Source organism: Heteronotia binoei, chromosome 1, assembly GCF_032191835.1.
Source record: "Heteronotia binoei isolate CCM8104 ecotype False Entrance Well chromosome 1, APGP_CSIRO_Hbin_v1, whole genome shotgun sequence".
Classification (NCBI taxonomy): Eukaryota; Metazoa; Chordata; class Lepidosauria; order Squamata; family Gekkonidae; genus Heteronotia; species Heteronotia binoei.
Genome location: NC_083223.1, coordinates 5,694,974 through 5,718,509, shown reverse-complemented (window position 1 = coordinate 5,718,509; position 23,536 = coordinate 5,694,974). Strand labels below are relative to the sequence as shown.

General features: G+C 49.1%; 1 protein-coding gene across 1 annotated transcript in view; it reads left to right on the top strand.

Moving 5' to 3' along the window:
* Positions 1 to 23,536, top strand: part of TFAP2D (transcription factor AP-2 delta) — a 68,358-nt gene that overhangs the window by 10,878 nt on the left and 33,944 nt on the right. Inside the window, 2 exon segments of the mRNA XM_060257549.1 lie at positions 20,740 to 20,905; positions 22,437 to 22,555. Coding sequence (XP_060113532.1) covers positions 20,740 to 20,905; positions 22,437 to 22,555 — 285 coding nt within the window.

The window sequence follows — 23,536 nt, the reverse complement described above, 5'->3', positions numbered from 1 at the left end:
TATCAGAGAGTGAGTATAAATGGGCAGTCTTCGCAGTGGAGGACGGTAAGCAGTGGGGTGCCACAGGGCTCGGTACTGGGTCCCATGCTCTTTAACTTGTTCATAAATGATTTAGAGTTGGGAGTGAGCAGTGAAGTGGCCAAGTTTGCGGATGACACTAAATTGTTCAGGGTGGTGAGAACCAGAGAGGATTGTGAGGAACTCCAAAGGGATCTGTTGAGGCTGGGTGAGTGGGCGTCAACGTGGCAGATGCGGTTCAATGTGGCCAAGTGCAAAGTAATGCACATTGGGGCTAAGAATCCCAGCTACAAATACAAGTTGATGGGGTGTGAACTGGCAGAGACTGATCAAGAGAGAGATCTTGGGGTCATGATAGATAACTCACTGAAAGTGTCAAGACAGTGTGCGTTTGCAATAAAAAAGGCCAATGCCATGCTGGGAATTATTAGGAAGGGAATTGAAAACAAATCAGCCAGTATCATAATGCCCCTGTATAAATCGATGGTGCGGTCTCATTTGGAGTACTGTGTGCAGTTCTGGTCGCCGCACCTCAAAAAGGATATTATAGCTTTAGAGAAGGTGCAGAGAAGGGCAACTAGAATGATTAAAGGGCTGGAGCACTTTCCCTATGAAGAAAGGTTGAAACGCTTGGGACTCTTTAGCTTGGAGAAACGTCGACTGCGGGGGTGACATGATAGAGGTTTACAAGATAATGCATGGAATGGAGAAAGTAGAGAAAGAAGTACTTTTCTCCCTTTCTCACAATACAAGAACTCGTGGGCATTCGATGAAATTGCTGAGCAGACAGGTTAAAACGGATAAAAGGAAGTACTTCTTCACCCAAAGGGTGATTAACATGTGGAATTCACTGCCACAGGAGGTGGTGGCGGCCACAAGTATAGCCACCTTCAAGAGGGGTTTAGATAAAAATATGGAGCACAGGTCCATCAGTGGCTATTAGCCACAGTGTATGTGTGTATATAACATTTTTTGCCACTGTGTGACACAGAGTGTTGGACTTGATGGGCCGTTGGCCTGATCCAGCATGGCTTCTCTTATGTTCTTATGTTCTTAATGATTACTCATTGATTGCTCACTGATTTCTCATTGAGTAGGTAGGTTCTGTTTGGTGATCTTTAGGTCTCCAAGACCTCCAAGTAGGTTCTGTTTGGTGATCTTTAGGTCTCCAATTAGATCTTAATTTTAAATCATTTTATCAATTTATTATATGCCTTGAATTTGTAATGCGTAAATGTGTGATACGATTGGTCAAACGACTGTAATAAAGAATGGCTGACTGACTGAGCATTCAGTGAAAACTGAGCTTTTCTCCCACTCCAATTGCAATCCAAGCAGAAGAGCGTTTAAAACTTTGTTGGTCTTAAAGGTGTCACTGGACTCAAAACCTTTTCTGTTCATCCTATTGAAAGCCAGTTTGGTGTAGTGGTTAAGTGTGCGGACTCTTCTCTGGGAAAACCGGGTTTGATTCCCCACTCCTCCACTTGCAGCTGCTGGAAAGGCCTTGGGTCAGCCAGAGCTCTCGTAGGAGTTGTCCTTGAAAGGCCAACTGCTGTGAGAGCCCTCTCAGCCCCACCCACGTCACAGGGTGTCTGTTGTGGGGGGGGAGAAGATATAAAAGATTGTAAGCCGCTCTGAGTCTCCGATTCAGAGAGAAGCGTGGGGTATAAATCTACAGTCTTCATCTCTTCTAAGCCCCTTGAAATGAATCCAGCTCAGAGTCACTCCAGTATAAACCCTGAGAAATTAATTCAGCTCAGAGTCACTCCAGTCTAAACCCTCTGCAAAGAATCCTACTCAGTGTCGCTTCAGTCTAAATCCATTTACACGAATTTACAGAGGCTGTTCGATAGCACTTCCAGTCATACCCTAAGCTCTGGTCGACTTCAACTTTTCATTTCCTTCAAACCGTCTTTGTTTAGCGGTCAATTGCGTGTAGTGGTTAAGTGTGTGGACTTTTATCTGGGAGGACTGGGTTTGATCCCCCACTCCTCCACTTGCAACTGCTGGAATGGCCTTGGGTCAGCCCTAGTGGTTAAGTGAGCGGACTCTTACCCGGGAGAACCAGGTTTGATTCCCCACTCCTCCACTTGCACCTGCTGGAATGGCCTTGGGTCAGCCATAGCTCTGGCAGAGGTTGTCCTTGAAAGGGCAACTGCTGTGAGAGCCCTCTCCAGCCCCACCCACCTCACAGGCTGTCTGTTGTGGGGGAGAAAGATATAGGAGATTGTAAGCCACTTTGAGACTCTGATTCAGAGAGAATGGTGGGGTATAAATCTGCAGTCTTCTTCTTCCTCCTCCCCCTCTTCTTCTCCTCTTCCTCCTCTACATTTAAATCCCAACATTTTAGAGCCAGTATGCAACAACAACGATATAGCCAGGAGGGGATTTCTAGCGTTTGTGATCATGTACATTAAAAAAAGCACTTTCTATCCATTTCCAATGCTCTTTCTGACAGGATGTGGCCAGCGCACCCAGTAAAATCCGGTTGTAAAGCGCACTGAAAGCGGATTGAAAGTGCATTATTCAGTGTGTGTGATCACAGCCCTAGAGAAGGGATCCTGGCTCAGAGGAGGAGCACCACCTTGGCACGCAGAAGGACCCGGGTTCAATGCCCAGCTTCTCCAGTTTGAAAGAGTCTAGAGCAGGGGTGTCAAACATGTGGCCCGGGGGCTGGATCAGGCCCCCGGAGGGCTCCTATCAGGCCCCTGAGCAACTGGCTCTTGTCTGCTTCCTTCTCCCTCTCTCTTGCTTCTTTCTTCATCACAGCTTGCTTTACAAGGCTTGCTCAATCGCACAGGAGCTACACAGCAACACCTCAATTTTCTCCATTGGTTGAGGCTCCTCCCCCTGCTGGTCCCTTGGGGAGGGAGGGAAAGAGCCGGAACTTCCTTTGCCCAGTTCCCTGGATCCCCTGGGAGAAATACAAAGAAATCACCTTTAAGACCAACAAGCGTTAATGCTTTAAGCATGTTTTCTTTTAAGGTGTGGGGTTTTTTTTTTATGTCGTGTTTGTCTGTGTCCTTTAAAAAGTTTATATCTCTGCTATCTAATCTTAAATAGGTACACACATAGCCCGGCCGGCATGGCCTCCTTTATATCAGATCCAGCCCTCATAACAAATGAGTTTGACACCCCTGGTCTAGAGGAGCAGGTCATGTGAAAGACTTGGCCTTGGAAACCTGGAGTGTGAGTAGAGAGTACTAGCCTCGGTGTGGTCTGATTCAGCACAAGGCAGCTCACGTATATGTTCCTGTGTATTTCTCTCTCTTCCCTCTCTGCTCACGGCACTCCCTTTGCCTCCATGTTCGTTTTGATCCCTTCTTTCGTTGGCTCCTCTTGCGACGGCAAAGCACCCTGTAAAAAAAAAGCCTACCATGAAAACGTGATGCGACGTCACCCCAGATTCGGAAATGGCTGGGGCTTGCACAGGGGACTGCCTTGCTGCCTTTTGACCTAGGTGGCCCAGGCTAGCCCAATCTCAACAGGTCTGGGAGAGGGGACCACCAAAGAAGTCCGGGGAAAGTGGGGGGGAGGCTACGCAGCAGCACGGCAGGGTGGCCAGACTTGCTGAAGGTTAGAGCCACCTAGAATAAAGGTCAGATGATCCAGAGCAGTAAGACATGACCTCCAGATGTTGGAAGGAAGGAAGGAAGGAAGGAAGGAAGGAAGGAAGGAAGGAAGGAAGGAAGGAAGGAAGGAAGGAAGGAAGGAGGGAAGGAGGGAGGGAAGGAAGGAAGGAAGGAAGGAAGGAAGGAAGGAAGGAAGGAAGGAAGGAAGGAAGGAAGGAAGGAAGGAAAGGGAGGGAGGAAGGGAGGAAGGAAGGAAAGGGAGGGAGGAAGGAAGAAAGGAAGGAAAAGGGAGAGAGGAAGAAGGGAAGGAAGGAAGGAAAAGGGAGAGAGGAAGAAGGGAAGGAAGGAAGGAAGGAAGGAAGGAAGGAAGGAAGGAAGGAAGGAAGGAAGGAAGGAAGGAAGGAAGGAAGGAAAAGGGAGGGAGGAAGAAGGGAAGGAAGGAAAAGGGAGGGAGGGAGGAAGAAGGAAGGAAGAAAGGAAAAGGGAGGGAGGAAGGTGTTTGAGAGTCACAAAACATGATGCTTGAGGGAAGGAAGGAAGGAAAATAGATGGCGGGAGGGGAAGAGAGAGAGTTAGAAAGAAAGCAATTTTAACTTCAAATGCCTTCTGCCCACTGCTGGCTAGCTCGCATTGGAGATGTATTTTAACGGCAGAACCGCCTTCTCCAAGCTAGCCAACGGGGCGGTGGGGGGCTTGGCTCTCCAGCAGCAGTTTGGCCACCCCTGAGGCAGGAAGGGCGGGCCACTTTTTGTTGGTCTCTCTTGCCTTGGAAACTCGACTGGCGGCGAGTTGAATCCCCCCAACCCGAGGCGCTGGTGAGGCGCCTTTGAGTGCGCCGGGAGCGCAGGGCCCTGCGCGGGGTTCAGGGTTCCAGTGTTCCAAGCTGCGCTCTTTCCGCCTCTGCGGCCGCGGAGCGCACCGCGTCTTCCCTTCTTGTCAATCCGTCCGGCGTCCAATCCCCGCGCCCGCCCCTGCAAGTCCAATTCCCTCCCCCGCTCTCCAGTCCTTATCCGCCCAGATCTGGATAATCCTATAATACGTATAATTTGCACTTAATGCGTCGTCATTAACGCTGATCTCTCTCTCCCTCCCTCCTTTTTTTTCCTTCCAGAAAGCAATTTGAGTCCCATTTAAAAGCCTCTAATGCTTTTGTTTAATTAATAGCTCCATCCGAGGCGGTTTCAAATGGAGCCACGACAATAACTGCGGGAGCGGGAAGGGGGGTGGGGAGAAAAAGAAAAGAAGGAGATGGCCCCGGCTGTAACCCGCAGGGCTTGCCTAGTGTTTAAGAGACTGGGGGTGGGGGGTAACTGTTTTGGTTAAGACAACCACCAAGAACAGGGGTGTCAAACATGAGGCCCAGGGGCCGAATGAGGCCCCCTCCCCCGGGACTCCTATCAGGCCCCCAAGCAAATGATCATAAGAACATAAGAGAAGCCATGTTGGATCAGGCCAATGGCCCATCTAGTCCAACACTCGGTATATACGCACACACACACACACTGTGGCTAATAGCCACTGATGGACCTCTGCTCCATATTTTTATCCAATCCCCTCTTAAAGCAGGCTATGCTGGTAGCCGCCACCACCTCCTGCGGCAGTGAGTTCCACATGTTAATCACCCTTTGGGTGAAGAAGTAGCTCCTTTTATCCGTTTTAACGCGACTGCTCAGCAATTTCATCGAATGCCCACGAGTTCTTGTATTGTGAGAAAGGGAGAAAAGGACTTCTTTCTCTACTTTCTCCATCCCGTGCATAATCTTGTCAACCTCGATCATGTCACCCCGCAGTCGACCTTTCTCCAAGCTAAAGAGCCCCAAGCGTTTTAACCTTTCTTCATAGGCAAAGTGTTCCAAACCTTTAATCATTCTAGTTGCCCTTTTCTGCACTTTTCCCAGTGCTTTAATATCCTTTTTCAGTGGCTCTTGCCTGCTTCCTTCTCCCTCTCTCTAGCTTCCTTCAGCATCTCAACTTGGTTTGCCAGGCTTGCTCAATCGCGCAGGAGCTACAGAGCAAAACCACAATTTTCTCCATTGGCTGAGGCTCTTCCCCCCTCCTGGTCCCCTGAGGAGGGAGGGAAAGAGCCAGAGCTGCCTTTGCCCAGTTCCCTGGATCCCACGGGAGAGAGACACAGACAGCACCTTTAAGACCGACGAGTGCTAAGATTTGAAGCTTGTTTTTATTTTAAGGTTGTTTTTTTTTTAAAAAAATAAAACAAACATTAAGTTGTGTTTGTCTGCGTCCTTTTAAAACGTTCAGATCTCTGCTACCTAATCTGAAACAGGGACGCACGTGGCCTGGCCCAGCCCAACCAGCCCTAACGAATCATCCAGGACGTGGGGAGGTGGGAGCAGCGGCGGACGCGGTTCGTTAGTTCGGCTGCTTGCCTGCCTGGGCCTTGAGTGAGGACGCAGCATGGTTTTACCCACCGATCAGCTGATCAGCAAGGCAGCGGCCTTCAGATAGCCTGGGAGCCGCACGTGATAGCCCTTCTCGGCATTAAAATAGACCTGGGGTGGGGAAGGGAGGGAGGAGGAGGTGCAGGGGAGGGCACCGCCATGGGGGGGGGGCTGTGGAGGGGGGCGGCAGACCAGTGGTCTGCCTAGGGCACCACGTGCCCTCGGACCAGCGCTGTGCTTGTTGAGTCCAGCTCGACTTGTTGAGTCCCATGAGGGAATCCCATGCAGTGTTCCCTCTAAGCTGCAGAGCCTTGGGAGCAAAAATTCCACTTTGTGAGCCACCGGCAATAAAGTCGTGAACTCCTGCATGAATGAGACCCAAGCGGGCAGCCGTGTTGGTCTGAAGCAGTTGAACAAAGCAGGAGCCAAGCGTCACCTTGAAGGCCAGCCGAGTCTTATTCAGAACGTCAGCTTTCGTGGGCTTTGTTCAACTGCGTAAATTAGTTTGCTCCGGGGCCCTTTTGCCTGAGCGAAGACAACAATGCGTGAGCTGGAGGCTAAAAATCTGTGAGCTCGCTCACACTCACTCAGCTTAGAGGGAACATTGGTCCCATGTTATTCAGCGGGCTTGACTTCCAGGAGACTGGGCCCCGTGGCGCAGAGCGGTAAAGCTGCGGTACTGTGGTCTGAACTCTCTGCTCGCGACCTGAGTTCGATCCCCGGCGGAAGCTGGGTTTTCAGGTAGCCGGCTCGAGGTTGACTCAGGTTTCCATCCTTCCGAGGTCGGTAAAATGAGTCCCCAGCTTGCTGGGGGGAAAGTGTAGATGACTGGGGAAGGCAATGGCAAACCACCTCGTAAAAAATCTGCTGTGAAAACGTAATGCGACATCACCCCCGAGTCAAAAATGACTGGTGCTTGCACAGGGGACTACCTTTACCTTTTACCTTTAAGCTTGTAAGCCAGGAATTTACCTTTACCTTTACCTTTTTTAGTATATCAACGTGAAGAGCCCTGCGGCGCAGAGTGATAAGCTGCAGTACTGCATTCCAAGCTCTGCTCACGACCTGAGTTTGATCCCGGAGGAAGCTGGGTTCAGGTAGCTGGCTCAGCGTTGACTCAGCCTTCCATCCTTCCGAGGTCGGTCAAAGGAGTCCCCAGCTTGCTGAGGGGAAAGCGTAGATGACTGGGGAAGGCAAGGGCAAACCACCCCGTAAAAAGTCTGCCATGAAAACATTGTGAAAGCAACGTCACCCCAGAGTCGGAAACGACTGAGGCTCACACAGGGGACTTTTCCTTTCCTGACTTCCAGGAAAAATGTCTTTAGGGTTGCGATTGCAGCAGAGCGGAAATGAATCGCGATCGTCGTCTCGTTCAGGGGCTGCGTAGCTTGACTCTAGGAGTCTTGGAGCAGAAGGGTAGTCCCATGGTGCACAATAGGGGGTGGTCGCCCAGGTAGGCTGCACCGAAACCCACTTCTGTGGAGCTTTTGGGCCTTTGCCACTTGTGGGCTGCTGCATCCCCGGCAATCGGAGCACCTTCCATGCCCGCAAGTTGTCAGAGCATTCACCTGTGCTGAAAACAGACCGATTGTGGTATTCACATCCAGGGGTCGTTTTGTAGAAAAACTGGTGGTGGAGCTCATTAGCATATTCCGCCCTTAAACTGACAAGATCTACGGTCTATAAAGAGAATTTGTATAAAATGGCATATCGCTGGTATCTTACCCCAGTACGTTTGGCTAAGATATATCCCGACTATTCCAACAAATCCTGGAAGTGTAAAAAAACTAAAGGATCCATGTACCACATATGGTGGCAATGCGACTATGCTAAAAAATACTGGGTTTTGATTAGTACATGGATAAAAAAAATCCTTAAAATTAATTTACCCCATGTGCCAGAATTGTACCTTTTAAGCATCTGTAGAAATAATCTCTCTAAATCTAACAGTAAATTATTATTACTGTACATATTGTTACTATAGCCAGAATCTTCTATGCTAAGTACTGGAAGACATCCTTAATTCCAAATAGAGAGGAATTTATTGCAAAATTATTAGAAGCCGCAGAGATGGATATCTTGACTACAAGATTACGAGAGGGTAATATGCAGAAATGTTGTGAGACGTGGAATCCAGTCTGTCTCTGGGTGAAAGAAAAAGGTGTAGACTTGGAGCAACAGAGCTTGTAAATTGATGACCCCAAATGCTCCTTGTATGATCGGGGATCTTGGAGAGATGTTAATTTGGTGTATATTAGTTTGCTGTATGATTGTTATTAGTAATATTATTGTTATGATTGTTATTTTATGTTGCAATGTTGTGTTGTTTTGTTGTCCTTTTTGTTTTTCTTCATAATAAAGAAAAATTCTTGGGGGGGAAAAAGAAAGAAAAATAGGTTCTGGAGCTCATTACATAACTCATTAGCATATTCTGCCCTGCCCCCAAAACAAAAGCAACCTGATGCAAGAAAGGAGAGCCCCGGGCAAGCGAGGCCTGCTTGGGCTGCCTAGAGATCCAGCCAGCCCAAGCAAGTCTCACTTGCCTGGAGCACTTCTGGGCTGCCACCCCCTAGTCAAAAGGCCAGCAACCCACCCATCACAAAAGAAGGGGAGAAAGAGTGGCGCGGGCTTCTCCAGGGGTTAATGAGGGCTGCTGGGGGCATGGCAAAGCCCCTGGTGACGGGCTGGCTGCCTGCTCTCCTAATCCAGGGATTGTTATACAGCTGCATCTACTATTCAATGGGCAAGGTAGGTGTAGAGGAGGAGGGGAACCCTCATAAAGGTTCAGGAGCTGTGCTCCGGTGACCTCCTGCTGAACCTGAGGCCTGTTCACACCTTGCCCGATCTCACCTGGATCCCACACTCCCGACACTGATAAAGGTCTGGCCCAGCCAGTTAAAAAGGATGGCCCCGTGCGATGTAGATGCCAAGTAGCTTTATCCTAAGCACTTTGGTATGGCTAGGTTCAGGGCTACCCCTAGACTGCCCGGCACCTTAGGCAAGGCTAATTTCTGGCAGCCCCCCCCCCTCCTCCCTGCACTGATAATATCACTGAGTCACATGAGGGGGCACCCAATTTGGTGCCCCCAGAGGGCTTCCGCAGAGGTTGTCCTCGAAAGGGCAGCTGCTGTGAGAGCCCTCTCCAGCCCCACCCACCTCACAGGGTGTCTGTTGTGGGGGAGGAAGGTAAAGGAGATTGTGAGCCACTCTGAGACTCTTCGGAGTGGAGGGCGGGATATAAATCCAATATCTTCTTCTTCTTCTTTGCCAGGCTTGCTCAATTGCACAGGAACTACAGAGGAAAACCTCTATTTTCTCCATTAGCTGAGACTCCTCCCTTGGGGAGGGAGGGGGCAAGGAGGCAGAGCTTGCTTTTCCAGTCTCTCTCAATTATACAGCAGAGCTTCTGAGCCAAGCCTCTCTTCCTTCTATTGGCTGAGGCTGCTTCCCCCACCCCAGTCCCCTGGGGAAGGAAGGAAAGAGCCAGAGCTCCCTTTGTTCTGTTCCCTGGATCCCATGGGAGCAATACAAAGATAGCTCCTTTAAGACCAATGAGTGCTAACGTTTTAAGCATGTTTCAAGCATTTAAAATATATATATTTAATTGTGTTTGTATGCTTTATAAAGTTTATATCTCTGCTACCTAATCTTAAACAGGTACACAAATGGCCCAGCCAAAGTCCCATTTATGTCAGATCCAGCCCTCATAATAAATGAGTTCGGCAAGGTTAACTTTATAATTACTGACGTGTTGCAAATTTGCTAATCCCAGCAATTTCACATCTATACATACTAATGGGGAATAAAGGTAAAAGGTACAGGTAGTCCCCTGTGCAAGCACCAGCCCTTTCCGACTCTGCGGTGACGTTGCTTTCACAATGTTTTCATGGCAGACTTTTTAATGTGGTGGTTTGCCATTGCCTTCCCCAGTCGTCTACACTTTCCCTCCAGCAAGCTGGGGACTCATTTGGCCCACCTCAAAAGGATGGAAGGCTGAGTCAACCTCGAGCCAGCTACCTGAACCAGCTTCTGTGGAGGCCCCTAGGCCAGGGGTGTCAAACATGCATTTTTGGGGCCAAATCCGGCCCTCGGAGGGTTTCTATCGGGCCCTCGAGCAACTGGCTGTCATCTGCTTCCTTCTCCCTCTCTCTTGCTTCTTTCTGCATCACTTGCTGCAAAGCTTGCTTTGCCAGGCTTGCTCAATTGCACAGGAGCTACAGAGCAAAACATCTATTCTCTCCATTGGCTGAGGCTCCTCCCTTGGGGTGGGAGGGGGGAGGGACAGCTTACTTTGCCAGGCTCTCTCAATCTCACAGCAGAGCTACTCAGCCAGAACTCTCTTCCTTCTGTTGACTGAGGTTTCCCACCCACCCCAGTCCCTGGGGATGGAAGGAAAGATCCAGAGCTTTCTTTGCCCAGTTCCCTGGATCCTATGGGAGCAATACAAAGAAAGCACCTTTAAGTCCAATGAGTGCTAACGTTTTAAGCATGTTTTAAGTTTTTAAAAATATGTGTGTGTGTGTGTGTGTGTTTGCCTGTATCCTTTATAAAGTTTCTATCTCTGCTACCTAATCTTAAATAGGTACACACATGGCCAAACTGACATGGCTTGGTCCCTCAAGGTCTCATTTATGTCAGATCCAGCCCTCATAACAGATGAATTTGACACCCCTGACCTAGGCAGTCAAAACCTTGGGGGGCCCCTCGCAAATTATCTCAGAGTCTGAGCGCTTGCCCCACTGCCCACAGCCCCAGCTGTACCCTGCAGGCACCTTCTTAAAAGCCCCTTCTACTAAGCTGCGGGGGAGAGGCAGAGAGAGGCAAACTTGGCGACAACGCCAGCAGCAGCCACACCAGGCAAACCGGGCAAAGAGCAGCTCAGTTGCTAGTTGGTGTGCAGGCTGGGAGGAAAACCAGGGGGAAAGCCAGCCCGGGGCCCCTAAAGGCGTGGGGGCCCATAGGCCACTGCCTACTTGGCCTAATTGTTAATCCGGCTCTGGACACAGGACCCCCCCCCCCACACACACACACACACTGAATAGCATTTCGGTGGACAGTTTGGGCAACAGCAAGATGGGACAGATGAGAAAGTCACACCAGGCAAGTTGGGCAAAGAGCGGCTCAGTTGCTGGCTGCACGTACAGGCTGGGAAGGCTGCAAGCAGGGAGGAAACCGGGAGGGGGGGAGCCAGCTCGGGGCCTCTAAAGGCATTGGGGCCTATTGGCCAATGTCTACTTGACGTAATTGTTAATACGGCTCTGCTTTGTGGGGCCGCTCCATTTTGAACCAGTCTGATTTGGGACGCTTCCCTTGCTCCCCAAGCTGCCAGTCTGGACCCAGTCGATCTCACACTTAAGAATCTCTTCTAGTCTCTTGATGGCTGCCCTCCCCAGTTTCAATCTCGTTTTGATTTCTTGGGCGCGTCACCCTACTGGTTGAGAATGGAGCTAAGCAGGGGTCGTTTTGTAGAAAAATAGGTGGCAGAGCTCGTTAGCATAACTCATTAGCATTTGGCACGCCCCCCAACCAAAAGCAACCTGATGCAAGAAAGGAGAGCCCTGGGTGAGCGAAGCCTGCTTAGACTGGCTAGAGATCCAGCCAGCCCAAGCAGGCTTCACTCGCCTGGGGCTCTCCTGTCCCCCCCCCCCCAGTCAAAAGTCCAGCAAGCCACCACCACCCAAAATCACGTAAGAAGTGGAGAAAGGGTGGCGTGGGCTTCTCCAGGGGTTCATGAGGGCTGTAGGGGGTGTGGCAAAGCCCCTGGTGGCTGGCTGGCTGGCTGCCCGCTCTCCTAATCCAGGGATTGTTATGCAGCTGTGCCTACTATTCAGTGGACAAAGGAGGTGGGGTGGGAGGAGGTGGATCCCTCAGAAAGGTTCAGGAGCTGTGCTCCTGTAAACTCCTGTTAAATGTCAGACTTGGAGCTAAGGAACAGAAACTTTGGAACTATTACCATGTCTTCAATGCCAGCCTTAAATTTGTGCAATTCCTCCATAGTCATCATTTTTGTCTTGATGTTCTGCTGTAATCCTGCTTTGGCGCTTTCTGCTTTAACTTTCAATAGTCATCATTTCAAGCTTAGCTGTTTTCTGCTGGTAAGGTGGTGTCATCAAGGTGTGCCCAAAGGCCCCAAATTTGTATCCTGGCCGTTGTTTCTAACAATCCATAATTCAGTACACCTACATGAACTCTTTGTTAACTCCCTATCAGGGCTTTTTTTTTGTAGCAGGAACTCCTTTGCATATTAGGCCACACCTCCCTGATGTAACCAATCTTCCTGGAGCTTACAGTAGGCCCTGTACAAAGAGCCCTGGAAGCTCCAGGAGGATTAGGGCTACCAAGCCCCCAGTCCGGGCGGGGGTTCCCAACCCGCCGGCCCACATTGGGCTGGGGGTGGGACCCTCCCCCTACATCATCGATGCAATGACATCACCCGGAAGTGATATCATCACACCAGTGGCATGAGCTGGCTCCTCTGGGCATTTCTGGGAAAACTCTATGATTTTCCTGGATGCTCTAGCCCAGGGGTGGGGAACAGTGGCTCTCCAGATGTTTTTTGCCTACAACTCCCATCAGCCCCAGCCATTGGCCATGCTGGCTGGGGCTGATGGGAGTTGTAGGCAAAAAACATCTGGAGAGCCACTGTTCCCAACCCCTGCTCTAGCCATTTGGGAGGGAAAGTTCTATGGTACAATAGGTACCATAGAGTTTTTCCCTCCCAAATGGCCAGAGCATCGAGGAAAACCATAGAGTTTTCCCAGAAAAGCCTAGAGCAGTCACGTGAGTCGTTGCCAGTGCGATGATGTCACTTCCGGGTGGAGAAGGCAGGGGACTTGGCAACCCTAATGTTGTGCCTTGCAATTCAGTCCCGAAATTACAACACAGCGGACGCTATGGAGGTGACCAGTGGAAGTCCACTGGTCCCCGGATGTAGCTCCGCAAATACGCTCCACCAATCAAGATCTGTGGCGGGAAGTTTAACTGGCCAGGATTGGACCTGGCCAGACTGAGGGTTATCCCGGGGTATGTATATAATCGGGACCCGGCCCGCGTTGCCTCGCCTTGTGATGTACTCGCTAATAAAGCATGTTGCCTTCAACACGTCTCGTCACTCGGTACATTACACCTAAGGAGGACTGGCTACATCATGGGGCTGTAACCTAATATGCAAAGGAGTTCCTGCTATAAAAAATTCCTCTGCTCCCTATGTTGCTTTGAGCAGGATGATTCTGGGTGACAACTTCAAGCCTGAATGTTTTTAAGAGTAGGGTTTTTTTTAAGCACCATGAAACCCGCATGGAAAAAAGCGACACAGATGGGAACGCAACGTTTTGCTATTAAAGGAGCAATTATTTATTCAGCACAAATTGTTTGTGTGCCCATATGGCCGGGATTGTAAAAAAGAGAAATATGAATATTTCATTGAGCTGTTGCCTTGCCGTTTGCAGATTTGGGGGGGCTTAATTTGTCTCTTGCCTTGCAACAGAAAGAGCTCAGACTGGATGAGAGTCTCTTATCTGACTACAGACAAACGTAAACAAGAATTCTGCCTTCCAGTATAATTAACCTCATTTACCCATTGTCTGCAGCACCGGAAATCTAGGTAAACAAAAACAAGAGCTACCTGAGATTCTACATCGATTCAGGGCTTCGTTTGTAGCAGGAATTCCTTTGCATATTAGGCCACACATCCCTGATGTAAGGCCTATAGCCAGAAAATTTCGGGTGAAGGGGTCCAGGAAATTCAAAATTTGGTGTGGGGGGCTTGGCTGCTTCTTCCCTCCAGTGGCGAGCCTGCCTGGCCCCAGCTCTCTCTCCTGCTCTCTTTCTCACTGTAGCTCTCTCTCTCATACACTGTCGCTCTCTTGCTCTCTCCCTTGCTGTCACTGTTGCTCTCTCTCTCACTCACTCACTCTCTCCCTCACTGTTCCTCTCTTGCTGTTGCTATTGTGCTCTCTCGCTCACTGTCCCACTCTCACTCTCCCCCTCACTGTCGCTTTCTCGCTCGCTTTCTCACTGTCATTCTTTTGCTCTCCCTCTTGCTGTCACTGTGTGTGTGTCTCTCTCTCCCCCTAGTTGTTGCTCTCTCACTGTCACTGTCTCTCTCTTTCTCACTCACTCTCCCCCTTGCTGTCCCTCTCTCGCTGTTGCTGTTGCACTCTCTCTCTCGCTGACCCTTTCTCACTCTCCCCCTCGCTGTCACTTTCTCACTCGCTTTCTCAGTGTCATTCTCTTGCTCTCACTCTTGCTGCCACTGTGTCTCGCTCTCTCTCTTGCTGTTCCTCTCTTGTTCTCCCCCTCATTGTTGCTCTCTTGCTGTCACTCTCTCTCTCTCTCTCACTCACTCTTGTTGCTGTTTCTTGTGCTTTTCTGTTTTCCTAAATCCACACAGCAGGCAGGCACCTCTTGGGTTCAAAATGCCTTGGGAGGGAGGGGGCGAGTGTGACCCCCTTCTCGCTTGCCTGCCTCCATCAAAGATCCAGTAAGAAGACCATTTAGACCCAAGCAGAAGAAAGAGGTCACCGCCAACCTTTTCTCGGTGCTTCAGGCAGCCGACGTTTCATTCTCCATCCTCAGCTCTGGGGTCGGGATGGCTTTTGGGAAGAGGAGTGCAGCAGCTCCTCTTGCAAAGCTGCCCCCAGCCACATGGGCTGTGGGCAGCTTCTTCTGTGGTGGGTTTCTCCCAAAGGCAGCTGGCCCGGGCCCTGGGAGAGCTCGGGCCTTGAGGGTTAAGCGCCCTGCAATTCCCCCTTAGCTTTCGAGCAGTGAAAATGTCTGCAGGCAGTGGTTCTCCCTCCCTCCCATTTTCCTCGAATCCTGGTACCAAATAGAGGGGCCCTAAAGAGGGTAGGGGGTTTGAATAGATTGGCCTTCCCCCCTGGGCCCTCCCCATAGCTACGGGCCTGCTTATGTAGCCAATCCTCCTGGAGCTTACAGTAGGCTCTGTACTAAGAGCCTTGTAAGCCCTGTGGCGCAGAGTGTTAAAGCTGCAGTACTGCAGTCCTAAGCTCTGCTCACGACCTGAGTTCGATCCCGGCAGAAGCTGGATTCAGGTAGCTGGCTCCAGGTTGACTCAGCCTTCCATCCTTCCGAGGTCGATAAAATGAGTCCCCAGCTTGCTGGGGGGGGGAAGTGTAGATGACTGGGGAAGGCAATGGCAAACCACCCCATAAAAAGTCTGCTGTGAAAACGTCGTGATGCGACGTCACCCCAGAGTCGGAAACAACTGGTGTTTGCACAGGGGATTATCTTTACCTGTTTATAAGTATAAGATAGAAGCAAAAGCAACAGAGAGCTTTTTCTCCATCTCCCCTAATACTGCAACTAAGGGATACCCAATGAAGTTGTTGGGAGATACGTTCAGCACAGGCAATACTTCTTTACTCGAGAAGCAATTAAACTATGGAATTTACCCCCAACAGTGGCCAATAAGCCCTCTAAGCTATGGAGTCTTGTGATCAAAAATTCTACATTGTGAGCTACTGGCATTGAGCCTGTGAGTGAACAATTTGGTTACTGCATAATTGAGTTTGTTCTGAGGCCATCCTTCCTGAGCTAAGACAAAAATATGTGAGCCAGAGGCTAAAAATCTGTGAGCTAGCTCACCCTAACTCAGCTTAGAGGGAACACTGGTGGTGGCCGTGTGCACAGATAGCTTTCAAATGGGAGTAGGCAGATTCAGGGCTTTTTTTGTAGCAGGAACTCCTTTGCATATTAGGCCACACACCCCTGATGTAGCCAATCCTCCAAGAGCTGACAAGGCTCTTCGTACAGAGCCTACTGAAAGCTCCAGGACAACTGGCCACATCAGAAGTGTGTGACCTAACATGCAAAGGAGTTCCTGCTACAAAAAAAAGGCCTGAGCAGATTCATGGAGGAGAAGTCCATCGATGGCTACTATCCATGGTGACTGAAGGGAGCCTCCATCTACAGTGGCAGCAGGCCTCTGAAATTCACTTCTAGAAGGCACGACCAAGGGAAGACCTTGGCCTCTTTGCCCAGCTTGCTTGACTCTCCAGGGCAAAAATTTGATCTGCTGTTTGAAACAGGAAGCTGGACTAGATGGACCACTATGATCCATCATGGCTCTCCTCATGCTCATATGTCAAGGTGGAGTTCTATCATACCCAGGGCTTTTTTAATAGCAGGAACTCCTTTGTCTATTAAGCCACACACCCCTGATGTATCCAATCCTCCAAGAGCTTACAAGGCTCTTAGTACAGGGCCTACTTAAGCTCCAGGAGGATTGGCTACATCAGGGGGATCTCCTTTGCATATTAGGCCATATATCCCTGATGTAGCCAATCCTCTCAGAGCTTACAGGACTCTTCATACAGGGCCTACTGTAAGCTCCAGGAGGATTGGCTACATTAGAGAGGGGCTTAATATGCTGAGTTCCTGCTCAAAAAAAGGCCATGCTTTAGGGCATGCCATGATTATATAACTGTTGTGGGCAGAGCTGTTTCTGAGTCTGGTTTTACCCGTGGTCAGTTTTATGGCTTCATTGTTTGATTGGTGTTCTTTGATGGTATTCGGTTTCTACTGTTGATTTTTCCTGATTATACACCACCTCAGGAGTTGTGTAGTGGAGAAGTGGTGTAGAAATGTTTTCAATAAATTAAACAAGCGAATAACTAAATGGAGGAGGTGAACAAGATTTGAGTCCCAAAGCATTTTAAAGACCAACAAGGCTTTTTTTTGGGGGGGGGGGGTGTATAAACTTTCAAGAGACAAAGCTCCCTATATCAGATATTAGCAGGAGTGGAGATGGCTGCTTTTTAGTGTACAAACATGGTATGCTACAAAGACGGTATATTTGCCCCCAAAGGCCTCCATCCATCTGGCCCCGCTGGTGGACCTCTTGATGGCACCTGTTTTTGGGGCCACTGTGTGACACAGAGTGTTGGACTGGATGGGCCATTGGCCTGATCCAACATGACTTCTCTTATGCTCTTATGTCTGGGGCAGTGATGCTCTGTATTCCTGGTGCTTTGAGGGGGGAACAGTGGGCGATCTTCTAGTGTCCTGGCCCCACTGATGGATCTCCTGATGGCACCTGGGTTTTTTGGTCACTGTGTGACACAGAGTGTTGGACTGGATGGGCCACTGGCCTGATCCAACATGGCTTCTCTTACGTGACACAGAGTGTTGTACTGGATGGGCCATTGGCCTGATCCAACATGGCTTCCCTTATGTTCTTCTGTTCATCCCTCAGTGTGTCTACCAAGAGCAGCTAATTAAACACTGAGCATACTTGTAAGACATACAGCGAGACTGGCCAATGTATCTTCTTTTCCACACTGGTTCTCACCTACTGGAACAATAGTGAGTCTCTGAATGGGTAGTTAATATGTCTCAGAGCATCAATGCCCTAGTCAGTGGCTGACATGTTTGATTTCTACACCAGTGAGACATGGTGTAGCATTACTTCCTCCTTTAAGATCCTTAGCAATGGTTTCTCTCTTGACTTCTAAAGATCTGGTTATTTTTGGCTATCAGTGGATACATTCCTCCCCATTCCTCACATTTTTGTAATGGCTACTGTTGGCTTGACTTAGAAAATTACATCCTAAGAAGAGCCCTGCTGGATCAGGCCAGTGATCCATCTAGTCCAGCATCCTGCCTCACACAGTGGCCAACCAGTTCCTCTGGAGGGCCAACAACAGCGCAGAGAGGCCGAGGCCTTCATAAGAACAGCAGAAGAGCCCTGCTGGATCAGACCAGTGAGGGTCCATCTAGTCCAGCAACCTGTCTCACACAGTGGCCAACCAGTTCTTCTGGAGGGCCAGCAACAGGGCAGAGAGGGCCGAGGCCTTCATAAGGACATCGGAAGAGCCCTGCTGGATCAGACCAGTGTTCCATCTAGTCCAGCATCCTGCCTCATACAGTGGCCAGCCAGTTCCTCTGGAGGGCCAACAACAGGGCAGAGAGGCTGAGGCCTTCGTAAGAGCAGCAGAAGAGCCCTGCTGGATCAGACCAGTGAGGGTCCATCTAGTCCAGCCTCCTGTCTCACACAGTGGCCAACCAGTTCCTCTGGAGGGCCAGCAACAGGGCAGAGAGGCTGAGGCCTTCATAAGAACATCAGAACAGCCCTGCTGGATCAGGCCAGTGGTCCATCTAGTCCAGCCTCCAGTCTCACACAGTGGCCAACCAGTTCTTCTGGAGGGCCAACAACAGTGTATAGAGGCTGAGGCCTTCATAAGAACATCAGAAGAGCCCTGCTAGATCACATCAGTGGTGCATCTAGTCAAGCAACCTGTCTCCCACAGTGGCTAACCAGTTCCTCTGGAGGGCCAGCTACAGGGCAGAGAGGCTGAGGCCTTCATAAGAACATCAGAAGAGCCCTGCTGGATCAGACCAGTGAGGGTCCGTCTAGACCTGCATCCTTTCTCTTTTGCAATGTCCTTTTTGAGGTACGAAGAGCCCCCACGGCACAGAGCAGTAAAGCTGCAGCACTGCAGTCCTTAAGCGCTGCTCACGACCTGAGTTCGATCCCGGTGGAAGCTGGGTTTTCAAGTAGCCAGCTCGAGGTTGACTCAGCCTTCCATTTCCGAGGTCAGTCAAATGAGTCCTTCATGAACCCATGTATCCTTTGGACTGCACGTTCTGGTATACCCTCAGAAGAGCACTGTGCTTGTAGATCAGAATCTACTGCTGCTTCCTGGACTAAGAGAGGTCTGGCTGTCCTCAACTAAAGCCAGGGCATTCTCCACCCTGGCTCCAACCTGGAGAACACTCTGCTGAATCATTGTCCATGCTCTGTGGGACTTATTACAGTTCTCCAGGGCTTGTAATGCAGAGATATTTCACCAGGCGTTGGAATCAGGACAGCGACAGTTGCATCCTACTGGTGTTCCCGCCCACTCCCGGCTTTTTCCCACGAGGCAGTAATTCTGACACCCTCTTTTTAGCTTAGCTATTCTGTTTTTATTCATTTTTGTTTTTTCTTTACTCCTGTATTATGAATTGCTATGCTGTACAGAACCCGGAGCCCTGGTTGTGTGTGGGGAGGGTTTGGGGAGGGGTGATTAAAATAGGGAGGAAGGAAGGAAGGAAGGAGAGGAAGGAAGGAAGGAAGGAAGGAAGGAAGGAAGGAAGGAAGGAAGGAAGGAAGGAAGGAAGGAAGGAAGGAAGGAGGGAGGGAGGGAGGGAGGGAGGGAGGGAGGGAGAGAGAGAGAGAGAGAAAGAAAGAAAGGAAAGAAAAGAAAGAAAGAAAGAAAGAAAGAAAGAAAGGAAAGAAAGAAAGAAAGAAAGAAAGAAAGAAAGAAAGAAAGGGAGGGAGGATGGAAAGGAGAAAGAAAGAAAGAAAGAAAGAAAGAAAGAAAGAAAGGGAGGGAGGGAGGGAGGGAGGAAGGGAGGGGAGAAAGAAAAAGAGAGGGAGGGAGGGAGGGAGGGAGGAAGGAAGGAAGGAAGGAAGGAAGGAAGGAAGGAAGAAGGAAGAAGGAAGGAAGGAAGAGGAAGGAAGGAGGAAGGAAGGAAGGAAGGGGGATTCCCTGATAATAAGCAAGTGTCAAATCAACCACTGTTGAGGGTAGTCTTCAGGTTTGCTTCATCCTACTACTATCTCCCCTCCAATAGCATCAAATATTAGCTATTCTTGTTAGGGAAACTTTGCTTGTTCTAGTATAGCCTTCCCCCCCCCGCCCCCCCCCCCCCCAGTCTATCTGGAGAGAAAAGGATTCACTGTTGGAGAAATTTAGCTCCTTATTCAAATACTGTTTAAAGATTCACTATCCTCACAAGATGATCCAATCAGTCAGTCCTAAGGGAAATCAACCCTGACTGTTCCCTGCAAGGTCAGATGCTGAAGCTAAAGCTGAAATACTTTGGCCACCAAATGAGAAGGGAGCACTCTCTGGAGAAGATCCTGATGCTGGGAAAGACAGAAGGCAAACGAAGAAGGGGATGGCAAAAGATGAGATGGCTGGACAGTGTTACTGATGTAACAAACACGAATTTGAGCAGACTTCGAAGGATGGTGGAAGACAGGAGGGCCTGGCGTGACTTGGTCCATGGGGTTGCAAACAGTCGGACTCGACTGGGCGACTGAACAGCAACAACAATCCTCACATAGTTTTAATTTTTGAGCATGAAATAGATAATGTTCTGAATTGGTTTTCTAGATTCATGATGTCCCTGTCCTTCCTCTCACTCTTGCCCCTAATCTGTTAATTAACGCCCCTGAATGTCAGGCAACTACAATTTTTTATCGAGAATGTAAGTTGTGGAATGAATGTTTTCCTTTTATGCCCTTCCCAGGAATTTGAAATGTTCTGCAGACCGGGCAGGAGGCATGGAGTGAATTATGTCTGGGAACGGGATTTAGGTTGCCCTTCGAGTTACTGAAGCCTGTAATTTTTGTCAGATTTCCCTGTAAAGGATGAACTCTGTATCTGTATCTATTGTAATGGAATGAGCTGACGCGAGGCAGTTTGTAATGGAACGAGTTGACGCAAGAGTGAATTTCATTCTTAAATAAAGCTGTTTACTATGCTAGAGGAAAAGCCCTGAAGTGAGGGGGTTTTTTCCTCTCCCAGGCAAATCTCAAAGAAAGGAGGGGACAGATTTCATTGGAAGTACAATTTAAGAAAATCCCCTTACATTCACTCAAGGCTTTTCACTCAAAACAGGCAGTTTCATCAAGAATGATCAAGGCATAAGCATTCCCTTAAATGTGTACTGAAGATATTTCACCCTCAGACCCTTGACTTTGTCTCTTAATATATGGCCTCTCTCTCTTTCTCTCTCAGGTGGCACATGTGTTGTTAACCCGACAGATCTCTTTTGCTCAGTTCCTGGCCGCTTATCACTGCTCAGCTCGACTTCGAAATACAAAGTGACGATCGCAGAAGTGAAGAGACGCTTGTCCCCGCCAGAATGCCTCAATGCCTCTCTCTTGGGGGGCATTTTGAGAAGGTAAGGCAAACCTGAGCACAATAATTCGTTCCCCTTGCTCAGGGATGACAGTGGAGTGAGGTAAACTATCAACACGCCATCCATCCTCAGGGCGAATATGGCACATTAAAGCTACAAGCTAGTGCAAATGACAACTCTATTAATTCAATTGCAATCTGTATTCAAAATCTCAGATCAAATTTCACATACAATAAAGTCCATACAAACGTTCACCAATCGTCACTCTGTCCAATCCAGTAAGAAAGTCCATTTCCTGTGTTTTCAGTTCTTGCAAAGTTTTTCATATCAAGTGCTTGTGTAGTCCAAATCCTTAATAAAGACTTGACCAAAACTTGAGATGATGTGGAGTTCTCAGTTGCTTTTCAACAACTAATTGTTCAACATTGCAAGAATTGAAATCGCAGGATATGGACCTTTTTCTTACTGGACTGGACAGAGTAAACCAGGGGTGTCAAACATGCGGCCCAAGGGCCAGATCAGGCCCCCAGTTGGCTCATCAGGCCTGTGAGCATCTCACTATTGTCTGCTTCCTTCTTCCTCTCTTGCTTCCTTCTACATCACAGCTTGCTTTGCCAGGCTTGCTCAATTGCTCAGGAGCTACAGAGCAAAGCCTCAGAAGGATGGAAGGCTGAGTCAACCTTGAGCCGGCTACCTGAACCAGCTTCTAGTTTGGTGTAGTGGTTAAGTGTGCGGACTCTTATCTGGGAGAACCGGGTTTGATTCCCCACTCCTCCACTTGCACCTGCTAGCATGGCCTTGAGTCAGCCAAAGCTCTGGCAGAGGTTGTCCTTGAAAGGGCAGCTGCTGTGAGAGCCCTCTCCAGCCCCACCCACCTCACAGGGTGTCTGTTGTGGGGGAGGAAGGTAAAGGAGATTGTGAGCCGCTCTGAGACTCTCCGGAGTGGAGGGCGGGATATAAATCCAATATCTTCTTCTACCTCACAGGGTGTCTATTGTGGGGGAGGAAGGTAAAGGAGATTGTGAGCCGCTCTGAGACTCTTCGGAGTGGAGGGCGGGATATAAATCCAATATCTTCTTTTTCTTCTTCTTCTTCTGCTGGGATTGAACTCAGGTCGTGAGCTGAGGCTCTGACTGCTGTACTGCAGCTTTACCACTCAGTATAAGGCAGCTTCATATGTGGCCTAAGGAAGTTTGCATATGTTCATCTTTAATTGGGTCTGTGTCCTTTTTCAAGTTTATACCGCCGCTACCTGATGTTACATTTTACGATACACATGGCCCAACCCGACAAGGTCTCATTTATGTCAGATCCAACCCTCGTAACAAATAAGTTTGACACCCCTGGAGTAAAGCATTTTGTAAGACTGACAAACTTTTGCATGGACTTTATTGTATGTGAAATTTTATCCCCGGAGAACTCCGGAGACTGTCTGGAGGTTGGCTCTCATAGCTAACAAGTGGGAATGTGAGGCTCCGGCCAGACACCAGAGTCAATTTTTAAAAACATAAAAATGGGGGAAAGGATAATAAAGCAAACCAAAGAGGCTCTTCTTTCTCATTCTCCCAAACAGAGCAAAATCCAAGAACGGGGGCCGTTGCTTGAGAGAGAAATTAGACCGGCTGGGCCTCAATTTGCCCGCAGGCAGGAGGAAAGCAGCGAACGTCACCCTCTTAACGTCCTTGGTAGAAGGTAGGAATTTGGAATTCTATCCTGTCATGCTTCCTTTATTGCCTTTTTTGAACCAGGACTTTACACACCAGTAGTGTAATTTAACCCAAAAAGAAAGATACATGCTTGCAGTTGTGTAGAGCAGGTGTGGCCAATGGTAGCTCTCCAGATGTTTTTTTTTTTTACTACAACTCCCATCAGCCCCAGCCAGCATGGCCAATGATTGGGGCTGATGGGGGCTGTAGGCAAAAAACATCTGGAGAGCTACCGTTGGCCATCCTTGGTGTAAAGAACCACTGGCAGTGATGGAAATCACACCAGACCCAAATGTTCCTTCTTTCAAGGACCAGCGTTTTTCTCTTTGCAATGTTGGTTCATGTGAAAGGAGAGAGAGAGAGAGAGAAGGAGGGAGAGGGAGAGAGAAAAGGAGGGAGGGAGAGAGAGTGAAGGAGGGAGAGAGAGAGAAGGGAGAGAGAGAAGGAGAAAGAGAAGGGGAGAGAGAGAGAGAGAAAAAGAAGGGGGAGAAAGAGAAAGAAAAGGGGGAGAGAGAAAGAAGGGAACAGAGAGAAGGAGGAGAGAGAGAGAGAAGGAGGGGGAGAGAGAGAAAGAAAAGGGGGGGAGAGAGAAAGAAGGGAACAAAGAGAAGGAGGGGACAGAGAGAAGGAGGGAGAGAGAGAAAGAAAAGGGAGCGAGAGAGAAGGAGGGGGAGAGAGGGAGAGGAGGGAGAGAGAGAGAGAAAGGAGGGGAGAGAGATGGTTTGAAAAGCATGTCAGCTGGCAGTATATACTTGTTCTTTAGATTCTGAGCAGATCACAATCATTATGTCAAACTTTAGCAGATAGCTAAGAAGATACAGAGATCAGCTTTAAAAAATAATCGGGTTACATATTATGGCTTCTGCTCTCATCAATAATATTTTTATTTTATTTTATTAGATTTTTAACCCACGCCTCTCTCAAAATGGGGCTCAGGGAGGCTAACAACATAACAATGTGACAATGA